This window comes from Artemia franciscana, chromosome 5, assembly GCF_032884065.1.
Source record: "Artemia franciscana chromosome 5, ASM3288406v1, whole genome shotgun sequence".
Taxonomy (NCBI): domain Eukaryota; kingdom Metazoa; phylum Arthropoda; class Branchiopoda; order Anostraca; family Artemiidae; genus Artemia; species Artemia franciscana.
The window spans coordinates 5,724,790-5,742,084 of record NC_088867.1 but is presented as its reverse complement, the minus strand read 5'-3'; the positions used below and the strand labels follow the sequence as shown (position 1 = coordinate 5,742,084).

At 33.7% G+C, this 17,295-nt stretch overlaps 1 protein-coding gene and 1 long non-coding RNA gene across 14 annotated transcripts in view; one reads left to right on the top strand and one right to left on the bottom strand.

The window, feature by feature from the left end:
• LOC136026924 (capon-like protein) overlaps positions 1 to 17,295 on the top strand; it is a 235,660-nt gene that overhangs the window by 170,690 nt on the left and 47,675 nt on the right. For all 11 annotated transcript variants that reach the window (XM_065703771.1, XM_065703760.1, XM_065703761.1 and 8 more), the window contains one exon: positions 5,061 to 5,302. In XM_065703771.1, coding sequence (XP_065559843.1) covers positions 5,061 to 5,302 — 242 coding nt within the window. The remainder of the gene's footprint in view (positions 1 to 5,060; positions 5,303 to 17,295) is intronic.
• The window catches only part of LOC136026925 (uncharacterized), a 122,215-nt gene that overhangs the window by 82,477 nt on the left and 22,443 nt on the right, over positions 1 to 17,295 (bottom strand). The window lies entirely within an intron of this gene.

Here is a 17,295-nt window from a genome sequence, read left to right as displayed (position 1 = left end):
GATGTGCTACATTATATTAATTTAAAGAAAGATTTATTTTAAAGAAATCAGAAGCTGTTTCAATTGATCGTACAAAAGTATAATGCCAATAAAGCTTCTTGGTACATCATTGATAGTTCTATACAACCCCAGTTTAAAAGGCAGCAAATGGATTGCTAATTGTAGGGCATTGCAACAGGTTAATAACAAAGTAAAATTTGCAGTATATTAAATTATTACATAATTTTTATTGTTGTTTTATTATTATTTTATTATCATTTTTAATATTATTGTTTTATTATTATTTGCATTGTCATTATTATCATATTAAAAATTTAAAGTACATTGTCCATCTATAACTGGAAAGGCAGTGGGATCTGAGAAATTTTTACTGAAAGAGCTATTGATTAGTCTTGAGATGGAAAAATATATGGCTTATTTTTTGCAAAAAGGGAGTCATTAATAGATCAAAAACGTTAGTAATTGGGGTGGGGGTTGTTAATATTTACCATTTATTTTATGCGACTTCTTAAAACCTAAGCATAAAACGATAAAACTTCTTGTTTTCCCAAAATTAGTGCCAGGTTATCAAAGTCTTTTCGAGAAACTCGAAAGGAGAAAACTGATACTTCAAGGGAAAGCGAAAGATTTGAACTAGCTTCTATTCCTAGCTTTCAAGTTGCTTGTCTGTCATGCATTGCTTCGTAGGCAATACCACATAAACTTTGGAATCAAGGGAAACTTCTCATGTGTGCTTTGAGTAGATATAACAGAAGGAGCAGTTTAGAGCCATAAATTACAAACTGATGTTTGCTATACTGTCGACATGATGATAGTGATGATTTTATTAAGTGATTAAACCTTTACAAGTATTTCACTGCTAAATGTCTACAAACTAACACTAAAAAGAAAGAGAAAACACTAGAATAAATGAAATTAATAACTGCTACAATCAAAGGCAACAATCGTGTATAAATATTAAATCAAACAGTTCGTTGTAACGAACTGTAGTAAGGAGCGACCCGGTTCAATAGTAACCGAAATTCTAAAAAGTGGAATTTTGATACCAACAGTTACATCAAAAGAATTGTATTTTAATGCTGATTTTAAATATATAAGTTTCATCAAGATTTGTTATACCCATCAAAAGTTATGAGCCTGGGAAAATTTGCCTCATTTTAGAAAATAGGGGAAACACTCCCTAAAACTCATACAATCTTAACGAAAATCACACCATCAGATTCAGCGTACCAGAGAACCTTATTGTAGAAGTTTCAAGCTCCTATCTACAAAAATGTAGAAGTTCATATTTTTTGCCAGAAGACGGATCACGGATGCGTGTTTATTTGTTTTTTTGTTTGTTTTTTTTCCAGGGGTGATCGTATCGACCGATTGGTTGTAGAATGTCGCGAAAGGGCTCATTCTAACGGAAATTAAAAGTTCTAGTGCCCTTTTTAAGTGACCAAAAAAATTGGAGGGCACCTAGGCTCCCTCCCACGCTCATTTTTTCCGAAAAGTCACCGGATCAAAATTCTGAGATAGCCATTTTATTCACCATAGTCGAAAAATTTAATAACTATTTCTTTAGGGACGACTTACGCCCCCGCAGTCCCCGTGGGAGGGGCTGCAAGTTACAAACTTTGACCTGTGTTTACATATAGGCCTAATAATGGTTACTGGGAAGTGTAAAGGCGTTTTCATGGGGATTTTTTTGGTTTAGGGGAGAAGTTGAGGGGGAGAGGGTTACGTGGGAGGATATTTCCATGGAGAAAATTCTCATGGGGGAAGAGAATTTCAATGAAGAATTTCACTTCAATGGGCGCAAGATTTTCTAGCATTAATTGAAAAAGCAATGAAAAAATAAATATGAAAAGTTTTTTCTACTGAAAGTAAGGAGCAGCATTAAAACTTAAAACGAACAAAAATTATTACGCATATGAGGGGTTTACCTCCTCGTTATATCTTACTCTTTACGCTAAAATATTTTTAGTAATTTCAACTATTTATTCTACGGCCTTTGTGATTCAGAGGTCATTCTTAAGGAATTGGGACAAAATTTAAGCTTTAGTGTAAAAAGCAAGGTATCTACGAGGGTTGAACCCCCTCAAAAACATACGAATATAGAAGTTCGTTACGGAAGTTAATTCGTAAGTTACGCTTATTTTTTACCAATGAAAACGTTTGTAAAAAATTAAAAGCTCTAGTTGCTTTTTTAAGTAATCAAAAAATTGGAGGGTAACTAGGCCTCCTCCCTCGCCCTTTTTTCTCAAATCTTCCGATCAATTGCAATTAATTAATATGCAAATTTCGTTTTAATTATTTATGTGCGGAGAGCCAAGATCAAAACATGCATTAATTCAAAAACGTCCAGAAATTAAATAAAACAAAACAAGTTTTTTGAAATGAAAGTAAGGAGCAACATTAAAACTTAAAACGAACAGAAATTACTCCGTAGATGAAAGGAGCTTTTCCTCCTCAACGCCCCGCTCTTTACGCTAAAGTTTTTTACTGTTTTAAAAATAGAGTTAAGAGAAAAGAGTTAAACTTTAGCGTAAAGAGCAGGGCGTTGAGGAGGAAAAGCCCCTTTCATATACAGAGTAATTTCTGTTCGTTTTAAGTTTTAATGTTGCTCCTTACTTTCATTTAAAAAAACTTGTTTTTTTTTAATTAATATTAACATCAAACCAGTCTTCTAATTGAATACAAAAATCTGTTCAAACATTTCCTTAACACTTTATCAGAAACTACTGAACTAGGACAAAATGGGAAATTATTTCCTGGAGATTGTAGTTCTCTATACCAAAACCTTGTATTAAAAAAAAAAATAAAAAAATTGAAACATGCATTAATTCAAAAACGTTCAGAAATTAAATAACTAGTTTGATGAACAAAATGAACAGAAATTACTCCGTATATGAAATGGATTGTCCCTTCCGCAATCCCACCCTCTTTGCGCTAAAGTTTGACTCTTTGCCACAATTCTACTTTTTAAAACAATTAAAAACTTTAGTGTAAAGAGCAAGGGATTGCGGAGGGGACAACCCATTTCATATACGGAGTAATGTACTTTCACCATAATGCACTCGTACTTTCACCATAAATGCACTTTCACCATAATGTACTTTCATAATGTTATGCATAATGTTGTACATAATGTTATTTGATGTACATAATATACTTCTTTTTAATACACTTTCACCATAAATGTACTTTCACCATAATGCACTCGTGCACAGATGCACAAATGCACAAATACTGTCGATATATTGGAGGCAAAGAGGAGCAGCACCACATGTTGCTGGTGCACTATAATCCTCTTCTTATTAAAAACTAAAAACTTTAGTGTTAGGAAAAATGTTAGTTCCTTGATTTCATTTTAAGTCAGAGAACATTAATCCTATATCAAAAAGAGCAGGAGGGGTGCTTGTCTGTTAAACGAAACACACCCAAGAATTGAAGTTATGTTAATCCTCATAAAATATACGACAACACAATGATAATATAATACAGCAAAAACAAAATTGTGGATACTGCAACAAAGAATTGTGGAAAGCAGGCCAGCAAAAAACAGTATATTAAATACCTAACCCCTAATCACCTTTATATATTTAAGTATTTAGTTAAAATATGCATACATCGTAGTTTACTTCGCTCAAAATAAGCAAATCATAACCAATATAAGAGAGAAAAACCGGTTTTTGTCAGATCTTACACAGGGTAGTTCTTGAGTGTGGTTCGCTTAACAGACAAGTACTGCAGGAGGTACCTGACTAATATACTGGGAAAATCTTGGTTTGAAGGTTGAGCTGCAACATTTGACGTTGTTATATTGTAATTCCTTCCCGTATATATTATATATTAATAAGACTATAGCAGGTAGGAAAATAAAATCAATTTCATCCTGCAATGACAGTAAAGGAAGAAGGGGTCTGGGTGTACTCAATATGCTGAAAAACGTGATGATTTGTGTAACTAGTTGGAAATACATTTGTTGAAAACCAGCTGCTCTTTGTTATGCTGTCAACAGTTTTAAGATGAAGATAAGTTGTACCACGTGATGCTGTTGCATTGTATTCCCCTAAAGTAGCCTACATTCTAGATATTAAAACAACCTTTAGTAGCTTGAAAAAAATGAATCCACAATATTTTCAATGAAACATAAATAATTTTGTTATATGAAGGTTATCATGTGCCAAGAATATGTTACAAATCGCAACTTTTACCTTTACTAAGCATGCGCGGGAAAGAAATCTGATATTAACTCTGTTAGAAAACTGTAGTGGACAAAATATGATAATGTATAGATAGATAGATAATGGATAATGGATAATGTATAGATAGATAGATAGAAAGATAGATATATAGATAGATAGATAGATAGGTGTATTTCAAAAACCCGTAGGCCATATACACACAAAAATATAAATAAATAACAAGCAAGCAAGGAAATTAACAACAGTACGAATACCCACAAAAAAACAGAATTCAACGCAAAAAGTACCTAATCTAACTACAAAAGAAATTAATCATATAAAACTTTTTCTTCTTATTAAAGATTTATCTATATATACTCCCACTCGAAATATTGTGGTTGGGTTACTATTTTGTAAAATACCCGGAAGCATCAAATTAATCCCATGCAAATAAATTTCCCGTAAATCCAAGAGCACCGGGCATTTCCGGAGAAAATGATCCAAGTCTTCATCATCATCTTTACAAAGGGGACAAACATACCGCCTATCAGGACCAACTATCATTTTATTTTTGTCGAAAGTATATTTATATTGTAATTCCAAATCACTGCCCCCTGTTTGTAAGTATTTACTGAAAATGTAAGATTTTACGAAAACAGGATGGCGATGAAAATAATGCCATCTATAAAATATAATGTCTACAAAAGTTTTTCTCACAATTTTTAGATACGTATATCTTAGTACTTTGGCATTCTAAATCCAGATATATTTCCCTACGCTGTAAATGTTCCTTGCACTATCGTCGCAAAAGGAAACTTCTTTTGTCCCAAGGGGGCTGTTAACATTCGACATATAGATTTATTGAGATCCCTCTTTATTGTTTTCTAGACGCTTCTCTTGATCCTGGAAGCTTAGATACCATATCAGATGACCAGTCAATTACCAAGTCAATAGGACCATCTAGTGTCAATTCTCCTGGTTCTGATGGTGTACGTAGCAATGATCCACCACCACCAACACCTGTAAATCTGCCAAAATTGGATACATCTTTTCTTACAAACACGCTAAGCCGGCCAGGAAAACTAGATTTGCCATATCTTGGTCAAGAAGTTTCTAAGAAGAACAGCGTTGTGAGTTAAAGTTTAATGAAAAAAATAACTCTTTTGGCACGCTTTCTCCACGACGGCCAGGGTTGCCGCCCGGTGAAAAATAAAATCATAAGATTTTACTGATTTTTTATTGATTTTTAGTGATTTTTTTGTTTAACCACTATAAAAATCACTAGAAATAGTGATAAATCACTAGGGGTGGCAACCCTGACCAAACCAGACATCTGATTTTCAGATGCTACTTTGGAGTTTGTTTAACCGTAAGCTTTCTGTTGCTTAGTCGTATAATCCCAAGTTATAATACCTTGTAAATATGCGCAAGTCATTATTCTTGTGGCAACTTAGGCCAAATTTTGACCTAAAAAATCTGCTATGATTTGGATCATAGTAGTCGCGAATATTGAATAGTAAATGACATAAGACAGTCAGACAGTTCGTGGTAACTAACTGTAAGCAAGGAGCTACTCGGCCCAAGAGTAACAGAAACTCTATAAGAAGAAATTTTTATGACAATTAATATATCAAAAATATTAACTTTTGATGCTGATTCCAAATATACAAAAACTCACAAAACTTAACGTTACCCTCAAAAGCAGCGAGCCTGAAAAAATTTGCCGGATTTTCAAAAACTGGGGGAATATTCCTAAAATCAAGTGACAAAAATGTACAATTGTTTATTTATTACCAGTTGCAAGATCACGAATGCGTGTTTATTTGTTTTTTGTTTTTTTTCTTTCTTTTCTACAGAGGTAATCGTATTGAACCAATTATCCTAGAAGATCGAGAGGGCTCCTTATAACGAAAATTAAAAGTTCTATTGCCAATTTTATATATTCTATTTCACACAGTCTGACAAAATTATCGAGCAATTTACTGGAGAGTCAATGGGTGCAGTGCCCCCTGATCTTTCATTTGTTAAAAAGTATCCCTTGATCGTGACTTACTGCTCTCTATGGACTTATGGGTGCCCTGACCCTCTGATCTTTCCCACTTAATGACATCTGGAAATACATTTTTTGGTGTTATACTTGAGATAACGAATATTTTTTGCTAAAAATAAAATTTTTAGAATCCCTAAAGATAGAGACGCGAAAAACTCTTATGAGAACATCCATAATGGATTGTCTTAAAGAAGGTTAATTGCTAACATACTTCGATTATGCTCATTCTGAAGTCTTAGATTCTTCTTTTCTACTATAATATAATACAAATTATATATAAAAAATATAATATAAAATATAAATAGCCTATAATATAAATAAAATATAATATTATATTCTATAATATAAACGTTTTAAACGTTAATAAAAATTAAACATTAATATAATTAGATGTTAAGATAAATGTTAATCAGACTCTTCTTTTATTTAAATGTTTTCTTTTAACTTTGTTAGTTTAGACTCTTAGAGGCTCGAATCTTCCACGATCTAATGTTGAAAGACTCAACATTCAGAAAGTCAAATACCCGTAGTTTGTGGTAAAGACCTGTAAGTAAAGTGAGACTTGTGCCGACAGTAACTGCGAACGACGAATTTCGAAAGTATATGCCAGCAGAAAATGTTCCACGGGGGCCAGACGCCAAAATCGCAGTGGTGGTTGGGTGACAGGGAATATATTTCAGAATATTTTTTCGTAAGAATAAGCTTATTTTTAAATACTTTAAGAAAAAAACTCAAATAAAAAGAGCAATGAAATTGCATGAAAAATGAAATAAAATATAGTAAAATTTGAAAGACAAGGATTCCTGGCAAAGGGATCAATTTATTTAATCAATATTTTTTTAATGATTTATGCATTGAATCTTAAAAGAAAATCAAACTCAAACCAAAATTACAGAAAGATTTATTGCTTTGATAGATTATAACAGATGTAGACTCGTCTTATCATGTTTTGTTTTTATAACAGCCGTGTAAAATGTACCTCTTTCATGGGAAGACAATTCTCCCCCTCGAACTTGAATCCGAAATAGCTCCCCCTCGAAATAGTGAAAGAAAAGTAAAATTTAAACACACTATCCAGCTGTCAAATTGACCCCCTTTTTTTATTGTCATTCAACTTTTTTTTTATTGTCATTCAACTAAATAAAATGAACAGGTTCAAAAAAAATTCCGTCACAAGAGAATCTTATCAAATAGTTTGTCAGATAAGACTGGAAGTCAATATTGGACTTGGGCCAATATTCACCAAAACTAAAAATGAAAATCTCATGACAATTGCCAACACGGGCAGTACTGGCTTTTTATGCTGATTCTAAATATATAAAATTCTTTCAGTTTATTGTTACCCACCAAAAACCAAAAATATGAGATATTTGCCTAACTTTTGAAGAAAGGGGAAAACCCCCCCCCAAAAAGCAAGCTATCTCATTGAAAATCCTGTTATGGGATACATCGTATCAGATAACCCTACCATAGAGATTTCAAGCTCCAATCTTCAAATAAGAAATTTAGCTTTTTTTCAGAAGAAACATGGTCGATGCATGTTTATTTGTTTTGTTTTTTCCCAGGGGTGATTATATCAAACCGAAGGCCCAAGATAATCGGGAGGGAGCTCATTAAACGTAAATTTAAAGCTCTTTTTTAAGTGACCATATAGTACATTCACTGCTCTTTTATTAGAATAATAAAAGAGTGGTGAATGTACGTTTGGGCCAATGTAAGATTGGGCCAAGGGAAAGTCTTGTTTTCTGCCATTTTAGGGCACTTCGAAATTAACCCAAAGAGAGCGAATTTGCAGTCAATTCGAAATTCTGAGAAGCTAATTGCTTTAAAAGTATCAGTTTAGGTGGTTAAGGGCACCAAACTACGACTTCACCCCGAAGAGGACGAAGTTGCAGTCAATTTAAAAGTCTGAGAAGCTAATTGATTTAAAAGTACCAATAACTATATTTTAGGCTTCCCAGTTGCAAAAGAAGTAATGCCACACGGTGGCAGCACTGGATTGAACCTAGTTGATTCGCTTTATTTGTAATAAAATTAGACTTTGTCTGGTGATCTGTAATTACGTATCAGCTATAATGAGCCATTGTCTAGGTGGGGGTATGGTAGATTCCTAAAGAAGTACATTTTAACGGACAAACTGCTTACTCGTCATGAGGCTTCAGATAAATGTTGAAAGAGTCAGGGGGGAGTAGGACTAAATTAAAATGTTTCTCTATACAGCAAAAATGTTACTTTTTCGTATCTACAAGCACAGAGGTGAAAAAGGCAAGGCAGGCCATCATCAATCCCGCCAATTTTCTTTGATGTGGTAATTACTGCTAGGAACTTGGTTGTCAGAAATTTTAAATGGTAATATTTTTCTTTTTCTATTTATATTAACTACGATGTATTTAAAAAAAATGTATTTCATGCATTTGTCGATAATAAAATACTATTGTAGAGATGTGATAGCTTCAGTTATTTAGAAGATCAAAAGTCTCACAGAATTTCCATCCACACAAGCAATAATACTCCTTTTCATCCAACCGAAATTCTTTAGTAGTAATATTAACAAGGAATTTTTACCAAAATTGCTATTCGTCGCCTATTTTTAAATATATTCAAATTTTATCTGAAACTGAAATTAAAAATTTAAAGTCGGACAAATCATTTATTGATTTACACATTTTGAAAGCAATTAACCAGGGAGTTAAGGGACCGGTACTTCAAAATTATATCTTGGTTAGGGCTGGGTATAATTGGAAAACGATCAGAAATTAACTAAAAAAAGGAGCTTTTCTGCTGAAAGCAAGGAACAAATTTGAAAAGTATTTGAACAGATTATTCTTTATATGAAGGGAGTTGTCTCCTCCTTAGCTCCTTACTATTTGCCGTGAAGTTTGGCCTTTGTTCAAATTTTTAAGAAAATTATCTGGAAAAAAAGATTTTTCAAAGCACAAAAAAACTTTTATTAATGAGCAAGGTGTTGAGAAGGGGGCAGCTCCCCTTATATACAGAGTAATTCCATTATGTTTTAAGTTTTAAACTTGCTCCTTACTTCAGTAGAAAATTTTTTTAGCGTATCAGAGAACCCTACTGTACAGGCTTCAAGCTTATATCTGCAGAAATGTGGAATTTTGTTGTTTTTGCCAGAAGCAAGATCACGAATGCGTGTTTATTTGTTGTTGTTTTTTCCAGGGGTGATCGACCCAATGGGTGTAGAACGTCGGGAGAGGGTTCATTCTAAAGAAACTGAAAAGTTCTATTGCCCTTTTTTCGTGACCAAGGAAATTAGAGGGTAACTAGGCCCCCTCTCACGTCACATTTTTCCTAAAATTGCCCTATCAAAATTTTGAGATTGCTTTTTTGTTGCGCATAGTTGAAAGGCCCAATGACTATGTATTTGGAGATAAAATGACCCCCTACAGCCCCTTGGGAAAGGTTTTTAGGTTGATTACGTATAGTATCTGTTATCGGGAAGTATGCATAGTTTTTTTTGGATGGGGAGGAGAGGATGGATTTTCTGCTGGGATTATTTTGCATAGGGAGAATTTTTCATGAAGAGGTAAGTTTCCCAGAGGTGGGCTTTTCAGAAGAAATTTTACACTGCGTGAATTTACCGGAATTCCTATTCGAAATTTTTTATATGTCTTTCTTTCTCTTTACCGATTCAATTTTACGCGTGGAGATGTTAAAGGTAATTTTCCAGGGTGGATTTTCCCCAGCATTGAATTGTCCAGAGGATATTTCTATGGAGAGGGGATATTCCTTCGAGGTGGAGCCAGATTTCCAGGTGTTATTTAAAAAACGGTCAGAAATTAAATAAAAAAACAAGTTTTTTCATCTGAAAGTAAGGAGCAACATTAAAACTTAAAACAAACAGAAATTATTACGTGCTTGATGGGGGTTGCTTCCTTCCTCAACACCTCGCTCATTACGCTAAAATTTAAATTTGTCTCATTTCTTTAAAAACGATCCTGAAACACAAGGGTAGCTTAATTGGAACAACAAGTAACATTTTTTTATACTGCTGAAAAACTGAAGACTGAAGAGCGAGGTGTTGAGGAGGTAGCATCTCTCTCCCCTCATATGCTTAATAATTTCTGTTCGTTTTAAGTTTTATAATGTTGCTCGTTACTTTCAGTTGAAAAAACCTGTTGTTTTTTTTTTATTTAATAAAGCTTAGAGACAAACATTTTCCTGAAGGCAATGGAAAAAGTATGTCAATCAAAGTAGAAGTATATAAAAAATGAAAGAAGTAAGTAATTACAAAAAAATGCACAAAGCAATAGCCTACTTACAAAAACTAAAATATAAACTCCCAGCATTCAGTTCCGTTGAGCAATGCCGAAGCATTGGATGAATATTTTTTAACAATATTGTCAGTTTTGAACGTAGTATCAAACACGAAAATATTCATGTCTTTATACTCAGTGTTTGTAAAAAGTAACACATTATCAAAGTAGTTTGTTAAAAGTAAAACATTAAAACTGAAATCAAGAAAATCAAATTAGAATTTTCAATCTAACATTTTTAATTTAATTTAGAATATAAAAAACCAATAACTGTAAAAATTTAATTTTTTTTCAAATTGACAACTAGATAAATACGATCACTCCTGGAAAAAAGGGCATCCCTTCAGGGGGAAAATACAGAGATTTTGAGCATGCCGTTCAGGCGAAACATTTCTGACTATAATGGTTTCATTTGTTAGCTCATGGGTACTCTTGCAACACAAGCAAAAGTTGATGGCATATTTTTACCGAAATTGCCCCTTATTTAGTTATTTTCCTTGTGTTTTCTATAATTATACGAACTTTCTTGTGCACTAATAACTGCACTAGTTACTAAAAAACAAATAAATACCTGGGATCAACATCAAAAGCTGATTCTTTGATTATTATCAATAGTTAGGCTGTTATACTTTTTTTTTTTAGTCCAACCAGATCATATAGAAAAAAAATTGTGAAAACTGGAAAGGGGTCACTCAGTCACAAATTAGAATTTATATTTTCCTTATTAAGGGTCAAAATCTACGGGCAGGCAGCCAACAATGGGACCACACATTTTTTTCTGTTTTTCCCTTTTCTGCTCTTTTTCCTTCAGTTTCCTTATAATTACTTTAATGTCCCAAATTTACAGGATGGCATGCCCTCCTTTTCCCCTCCCGCTGCAGGCTACCATTCTGTCTCACTTTTCCGTCGCATTCACACTGTCGTATGTAAGAATGTTTTACGCATGACAATCGTTATGGCGAAGCATTCACGACATATTTTGTAATCATTCAAGGACAATCTTTCAATGTCGTGGTCATCCGAAGTTTTCTTTTTAGTTTTTGATTTTCTCAGGGTAAAATCTAAATCTTATAGGGTAGTAGGAAAGAAAAATGATTTTTACTTCTTATTGCATTTAAGATAAAAGCATTTTTTCTTAGACTTTTTTTTTGCTCTATATTTTTCCTATCAGGAACTGAAAAACTGCAGAAATAGCAGATGTAATTAATTTGAAAATTGCTGGTTTTTTGTTGTGAAAAATGAATTCTAAGATACGTGAAATTCAAATGAAAATTTAAAGAACTGGAAACATTGAATTTTAACATCTGATTGAAAGTCAAATGAATAATACTGTCTAAACAAAATTCTGGCTTTGTACTGCTAATGAAGCTTTCTCAGTCTCCGAATTCATAAAGAAAATGTTAATTAAAACCCTATTCTCAGGATATGACTTGTCATGTTTATCAGGATAATATATTTAACTTTCTGTTTAGGTTCAATAAAAACTGAAAGCATTGTACGGGCCAAACTTTCTAAAATGATTATTAAATTCACCTAGTGACTTGCCACTTGATGTAGGTTTAACGGTGTTTTGAAATATTCAGCGTATGATTGGATTTAGGTTCAATAAAAACTGAAAGCATTGTAGGGGCCATATTTTCTTAAATGATTATTAAATTCACCTAGTAAATACATACATGATGTAGGTTTAACGGTGTTTGAAATACTCAGCTTATGCTTGGATTTAGGTTTAAAAAAACTGAAAGCATTTTACGGGCCAAATTTTCTTAAATGATTATTAAATTCACCTAGTGACTTGCCACATGATGTAGGTTTAACGGTGTTTGGAATACTCAGCTTGTGATTGGATTTAGGTTCAATAAAAACTGAAAACATTGTAGGGGCCAAATTTTCTAAAATGATTATTATATTCACCTAGTGACTCAATAAAAATGATTCATTTTTCAAATGACATTAAAGTATTGAAAAGGGGGTAACCCCTTTATATACGTAATAATTTCTGTTCGTTTTAGGTTTTGATGTTGTTCCTCACTTTCAATTGAAAAAATTTGATTTTTAATTTAATAACCTGATCATTTTTAAATGATATCAGAAAATCCGGCTCCCGGTCCTTGGAAAATTCCTTCCCATCACGGTAAATCTCTCCATCTAAAGTTCTTGCCACATGAAACACCCCCCCACCACCACCAGAAAAATTCTCCCAAGACAATTCCGTTCTAAATGAACGTTACCCCGGAAAATTTCTAGCGGACGATTCCGGATGAAATTTTTTTCTTAGTCCACTTTTATTTGAAAAAACTTTAATTTCCGATTTTTTTAAAATCATACCAGAAATCCCCCCTCCGTGGAAAATTATTCTCACAAATATACCCCGCCTACTAATAGAAAGGTGCTCCCTCAGAAAATTCCCTCTAAGAATTTATCCTGTGGAAAACTCCCCTATAGGGAATTCAATTCCCCTTAATAAATCCATACGTAAAATTGAGTCGAAAAAGTAACACAAATAAAAATAATTTTGTACAGGAATCTTGGCAAATTTCCTCAATTTATAATTTCCCTTGGAAAGTTCACCCCCCTCCCTCGGGGGGGGGATTTCCCTCTCCATGGAAAATTATCCCCGAAGAAAATCTCCCCAGCAGAAAATTCTCAATCCTCCCTGGAAAATGTCTAAATACTTTCCAATTAGAAACACTATACGTAGACAATGGGCAAATTTCCGGACTTACAAACCTTTCCCCAGGGGCATGGGGGGAGGTTATGTTGTCCTCAAAGACATAGCTCCTGGGCTTTTTAACTATACTAAACAAAAAGACTACCTCAGAGTCTTTGTCTGATGATTTTTAGGGAAAAAGGTTGGTGAGAAGAAGGCCAGTTGCCCTGCAATCTTTTTGACCACTTAAAAAGAGCACTAGAACTTTTAATTTCCATTTATTTCTATTAATTTTCAATGATATGAATGGGGGTGTTTCCCCCTTTTTCCAAAATCAGGCCTATTTTCTCAGGCTCGTAGCTTTTGATGCGTAGCACTAAACTTAATGAATTTTATATATTTGGAATCAACAGAATAAGCCAATTCTTTTGATATGTGTATTGATGTCAAAATCCTGTTTTTTAGAGTTTTGGTTACTATTGGTCCTCATCGCCCCTTACTTACAGTTCTTTACCACGAACTGTTTGATAAATGCATCATATCCCTATCAAACCTTCAAAATCCTGAATACAAAACAAAAATCTAGGATGAAAAGATACAAGGCCTTTTCGGAATTAGATAAAAGTGATGTCAATTCACTTGTTGATAGTTAGTCTATCATCCATCCATTCTAGGGCAGAACTAAGGTAGGTAGCAAATTGAAGGCAATAGGAGACCCCAAAATAAAAGGTTTTCAAAGATTTATGAGTGACCGTGTCCACAGGACTTTGAAGACAAATGGGCAGCTGAGATTGTTCCTTTTATATGAGTTTTGCCTACCGGGAAAGCCTACTGGAATTGCTGCTGGATCTCCCATTGGAGATCATCGACATTTTTGGGCTGACTCATGACAACAAATGTCCACTGGACTAGTCTTCAAAACGGGGGACTGAATTTGCCTGAACTCGTTGGAGAACAAGGAACCTAAAACTGATAGGGTCATCCGCTTAGACTCTCAGGTGGCCACCCTATTTTAGGATCGGCACATGACCAACAAGTCCCCTGGACTCACAGGCGAACAGGGAAACCGATAGTTTTTCAAGTTTTTTGGTTAAAAAGCAAGGGGTAACGGCGGGGTAACTATGACTTTGTTATTGGACAAATACTTGTATATATATATATATATATATATATATATATATATATATATATATATATATATATATATATATATATATATATATATATATATATATATATATATATATATATATATATATATATATATATGTTGCTCTGTCTCTCTTTCCTCTCTCTCCTTCTCTACCTCTCCCCTCTCTTTCTCTCGCCCTCTCTCTTTCTCTTTTTCTCTCTCCTTCCCTTCTGTCTCTCCTATAAAACGATCTATTAAGAAAGTAGAAAGACAGTTATTTGTTACCAAGCTTTTCTATACAACCTGGAAAACAAGAGACAAACTCCCATGGACCATCAGAAGAAAATGATATAAATGGAGAAAATGCATTACATTTGATAAAGGTATGCCGAGGGTGGCTGTATTCTCTCTGTTAGGGACAGAATAAGAAATTTAATATTGATGATACTTCCTGGTTGGAAGGTCCTGTTTTTATGGATATAGTGCTTTTTCACCTGTGTAGAAAAGTGACTTTTTTTCATTCTTGGTTTTTAACTTTTGAATAGTGTGTCAGAACGTTTTTCTGAAATTCAGTTTTTGCAACGTTGCTTAAGTTATCTTAAAGTAACAAGGACAGTGAATCTGATCGTTTGAATTTCTTAAATGGAAAATTACATAATCGAATATATTTTGAAAAATTAGGAGGAATCAAAAGTTCAGTATTTAATCAGAAAGACTTCCATATGCAGCTATGCAGTTTTCGATAGTAATGGGCGCCAAGTTAAAAAAGGAAACTTGATTGAAAATTAGAAGAAAATGAATTAAAAACACGTGGCACTGAACAGCTGAAAAAGGTGTAGCTTTCCATTGAAGCTGTATTTGCCTTTTCAGAGCAATATACAGTTAATTTTAATACCTGAATTTCCACGGACGAAAGGCGAAAGGAATTTCCACGGATGGACCCTAAAGGCTAATTAGAAAAAAATAAGATAAAAACACGTGGCACCGAATAGCTGAAAAAGGCGTAGCTTTCCCTTGAAGCTGTATTTGTCTTTCTGATCAATATACATTTAATTTTAATACTTGAATTTCCACGGACGAAAGGCCCTGTGAAATTTAACAGATTCGTTTTTGCTTATTTATTTTCACGGTTCAACAGGCAACACTGGCGAAAATCTAGTACTGCCCTAAAGGCTAATTAGAAGAAATAAGATAAAAACACGTGGCACCGAACAGCTGAAAAAGGCGTAGCTTTCCCTTGAAGCTGTATTTGCCTTTCTGATCAATATACATTTAATTTTAATACCTGAATTTCCACGGACGAAAGGCCCTATCAAATTTAACAAATTCGTTTTTGCTTATTTATTTTTGCGGTTCAACAGGCAATACTGGCAAAAATCTAGTACTGCCCTAAAGACTTCCTAGTTTAAAAAGAAAAAGAAAACTTTTAATGCCTGAATTTCCATGGAGGAAAAGCGTTATTAAATTCAGCAAATTCGTATTTGCTTATTTATTTTCGCGATTCAACAGGCAGCACGGGCGAAAATCTAGTACTGCCCTAAAGGCTTCGTAATTTTGTAAAAACAGAAAGAAAACTGTTATTATCGGAATTTCTACGGAGGAAAAGCGTTGTCAAATTTAGCACATTCGTTTTTATTTATTTATTTCGCGGTTCAACAGGCAGCACTGGCAAAAATCTAGTACTGCCCTAAAGGCTTCCTAATTTAAAAAAAAACTGTTAATGCCTGAATTTCCACGGAGGAAAAGTGCTGTCAAATTTTGCTAATTTGTTTTTTGATTATTTATTTTTGCGATTCACCAGTTAACACTGGCGAAAATATACCCTAAAGGCTTCGTAATTTTGAAAAGAAAAACGAAAGAAAGCTGTTGATGCCTGAATTTCTGCAGTGGAAAAGTGTTATCAAATGTAGGAAATTCATTTTTGCTTATTTATCTTGGCGGTTCAACAGGCAACCCTGGCGAAAATCTAGTACTACCCTGAACACTTGATAATTATGAAAAAAAAACAAAAGAAAACTGGTAATATCTGAATTTCCACAGAGGAAAATTGTTGTCAAATTTAGTAAAGTCGTTTTTACTTATTCATTTTTGCAGTTCAACAGGCAACACTGGCACTGTTCTAAAAGCTTCACATTAAAAAAAAATCTTAGAAAATTGCAATTTTCAGGCCTTAATAAGCATTAAATGGATGCAGGGAGCAAAAAATGTTTCTGGTTTATGTCCTTGGTACATCAGGTGTTTTGATGAAGTATATCAGACAGATAGAAAATACAGTAAACTCTCGTTTATCTGCAAGAGGATAGTTGGCTAGTTATCCTCTGCAAGAGGATAGTAGAGGATAGTTATATGCAAGAGGATAGTTGGCTTCATGTATTATCCAGACAACGACGCTGTTTTAAGAAAAACAAATGACGTACAGGCACGATAACAATCGTTTTGGTATGCTGTCTGATTGCATTACGGTAACTTATCAACGTGATTTGTAAAATGAAAATAAATTGCAAATGATATCAATAATGACAAGAAAAAATAAAAATATACTGGTATAAGATGCATTAAATAATTTTGGAAATGCAAGGATGACTTAAATAAACCTTTATTTCTGTGTTTATTTTCGGGTGTTTCGCGCTATCTTCATTATGGCTTTTTCAGGCGAAATCGGCCGTGTAAAAACAGCCTTCTGTTCATCGAAAAACATACTTTTCTGAAAAAAGCCACTTCTAATCCGCCTGATTTGCCTTTTTGAGCCTTAAAAAATTACCAATGATGACCTGAAGAAATAAAAAATCACGGGCGACCTTTAAAACTGATTTGGTCAGTTTAAAAAGGCCATAATGAAGATACGGCCTTATTGTTGATCCCCCGCAGCTTATCCACGATTGCCATGTTACCCAATTCTACAGATAAAAAGAATTGACTTGAAGAAAAAAGGATATAGACCAAAAACAATGGGAACTATGAATAGGTTTGACCAAACGCACGAAGATGATTAAACATGTTTTGGGTAAAAGTAGGAT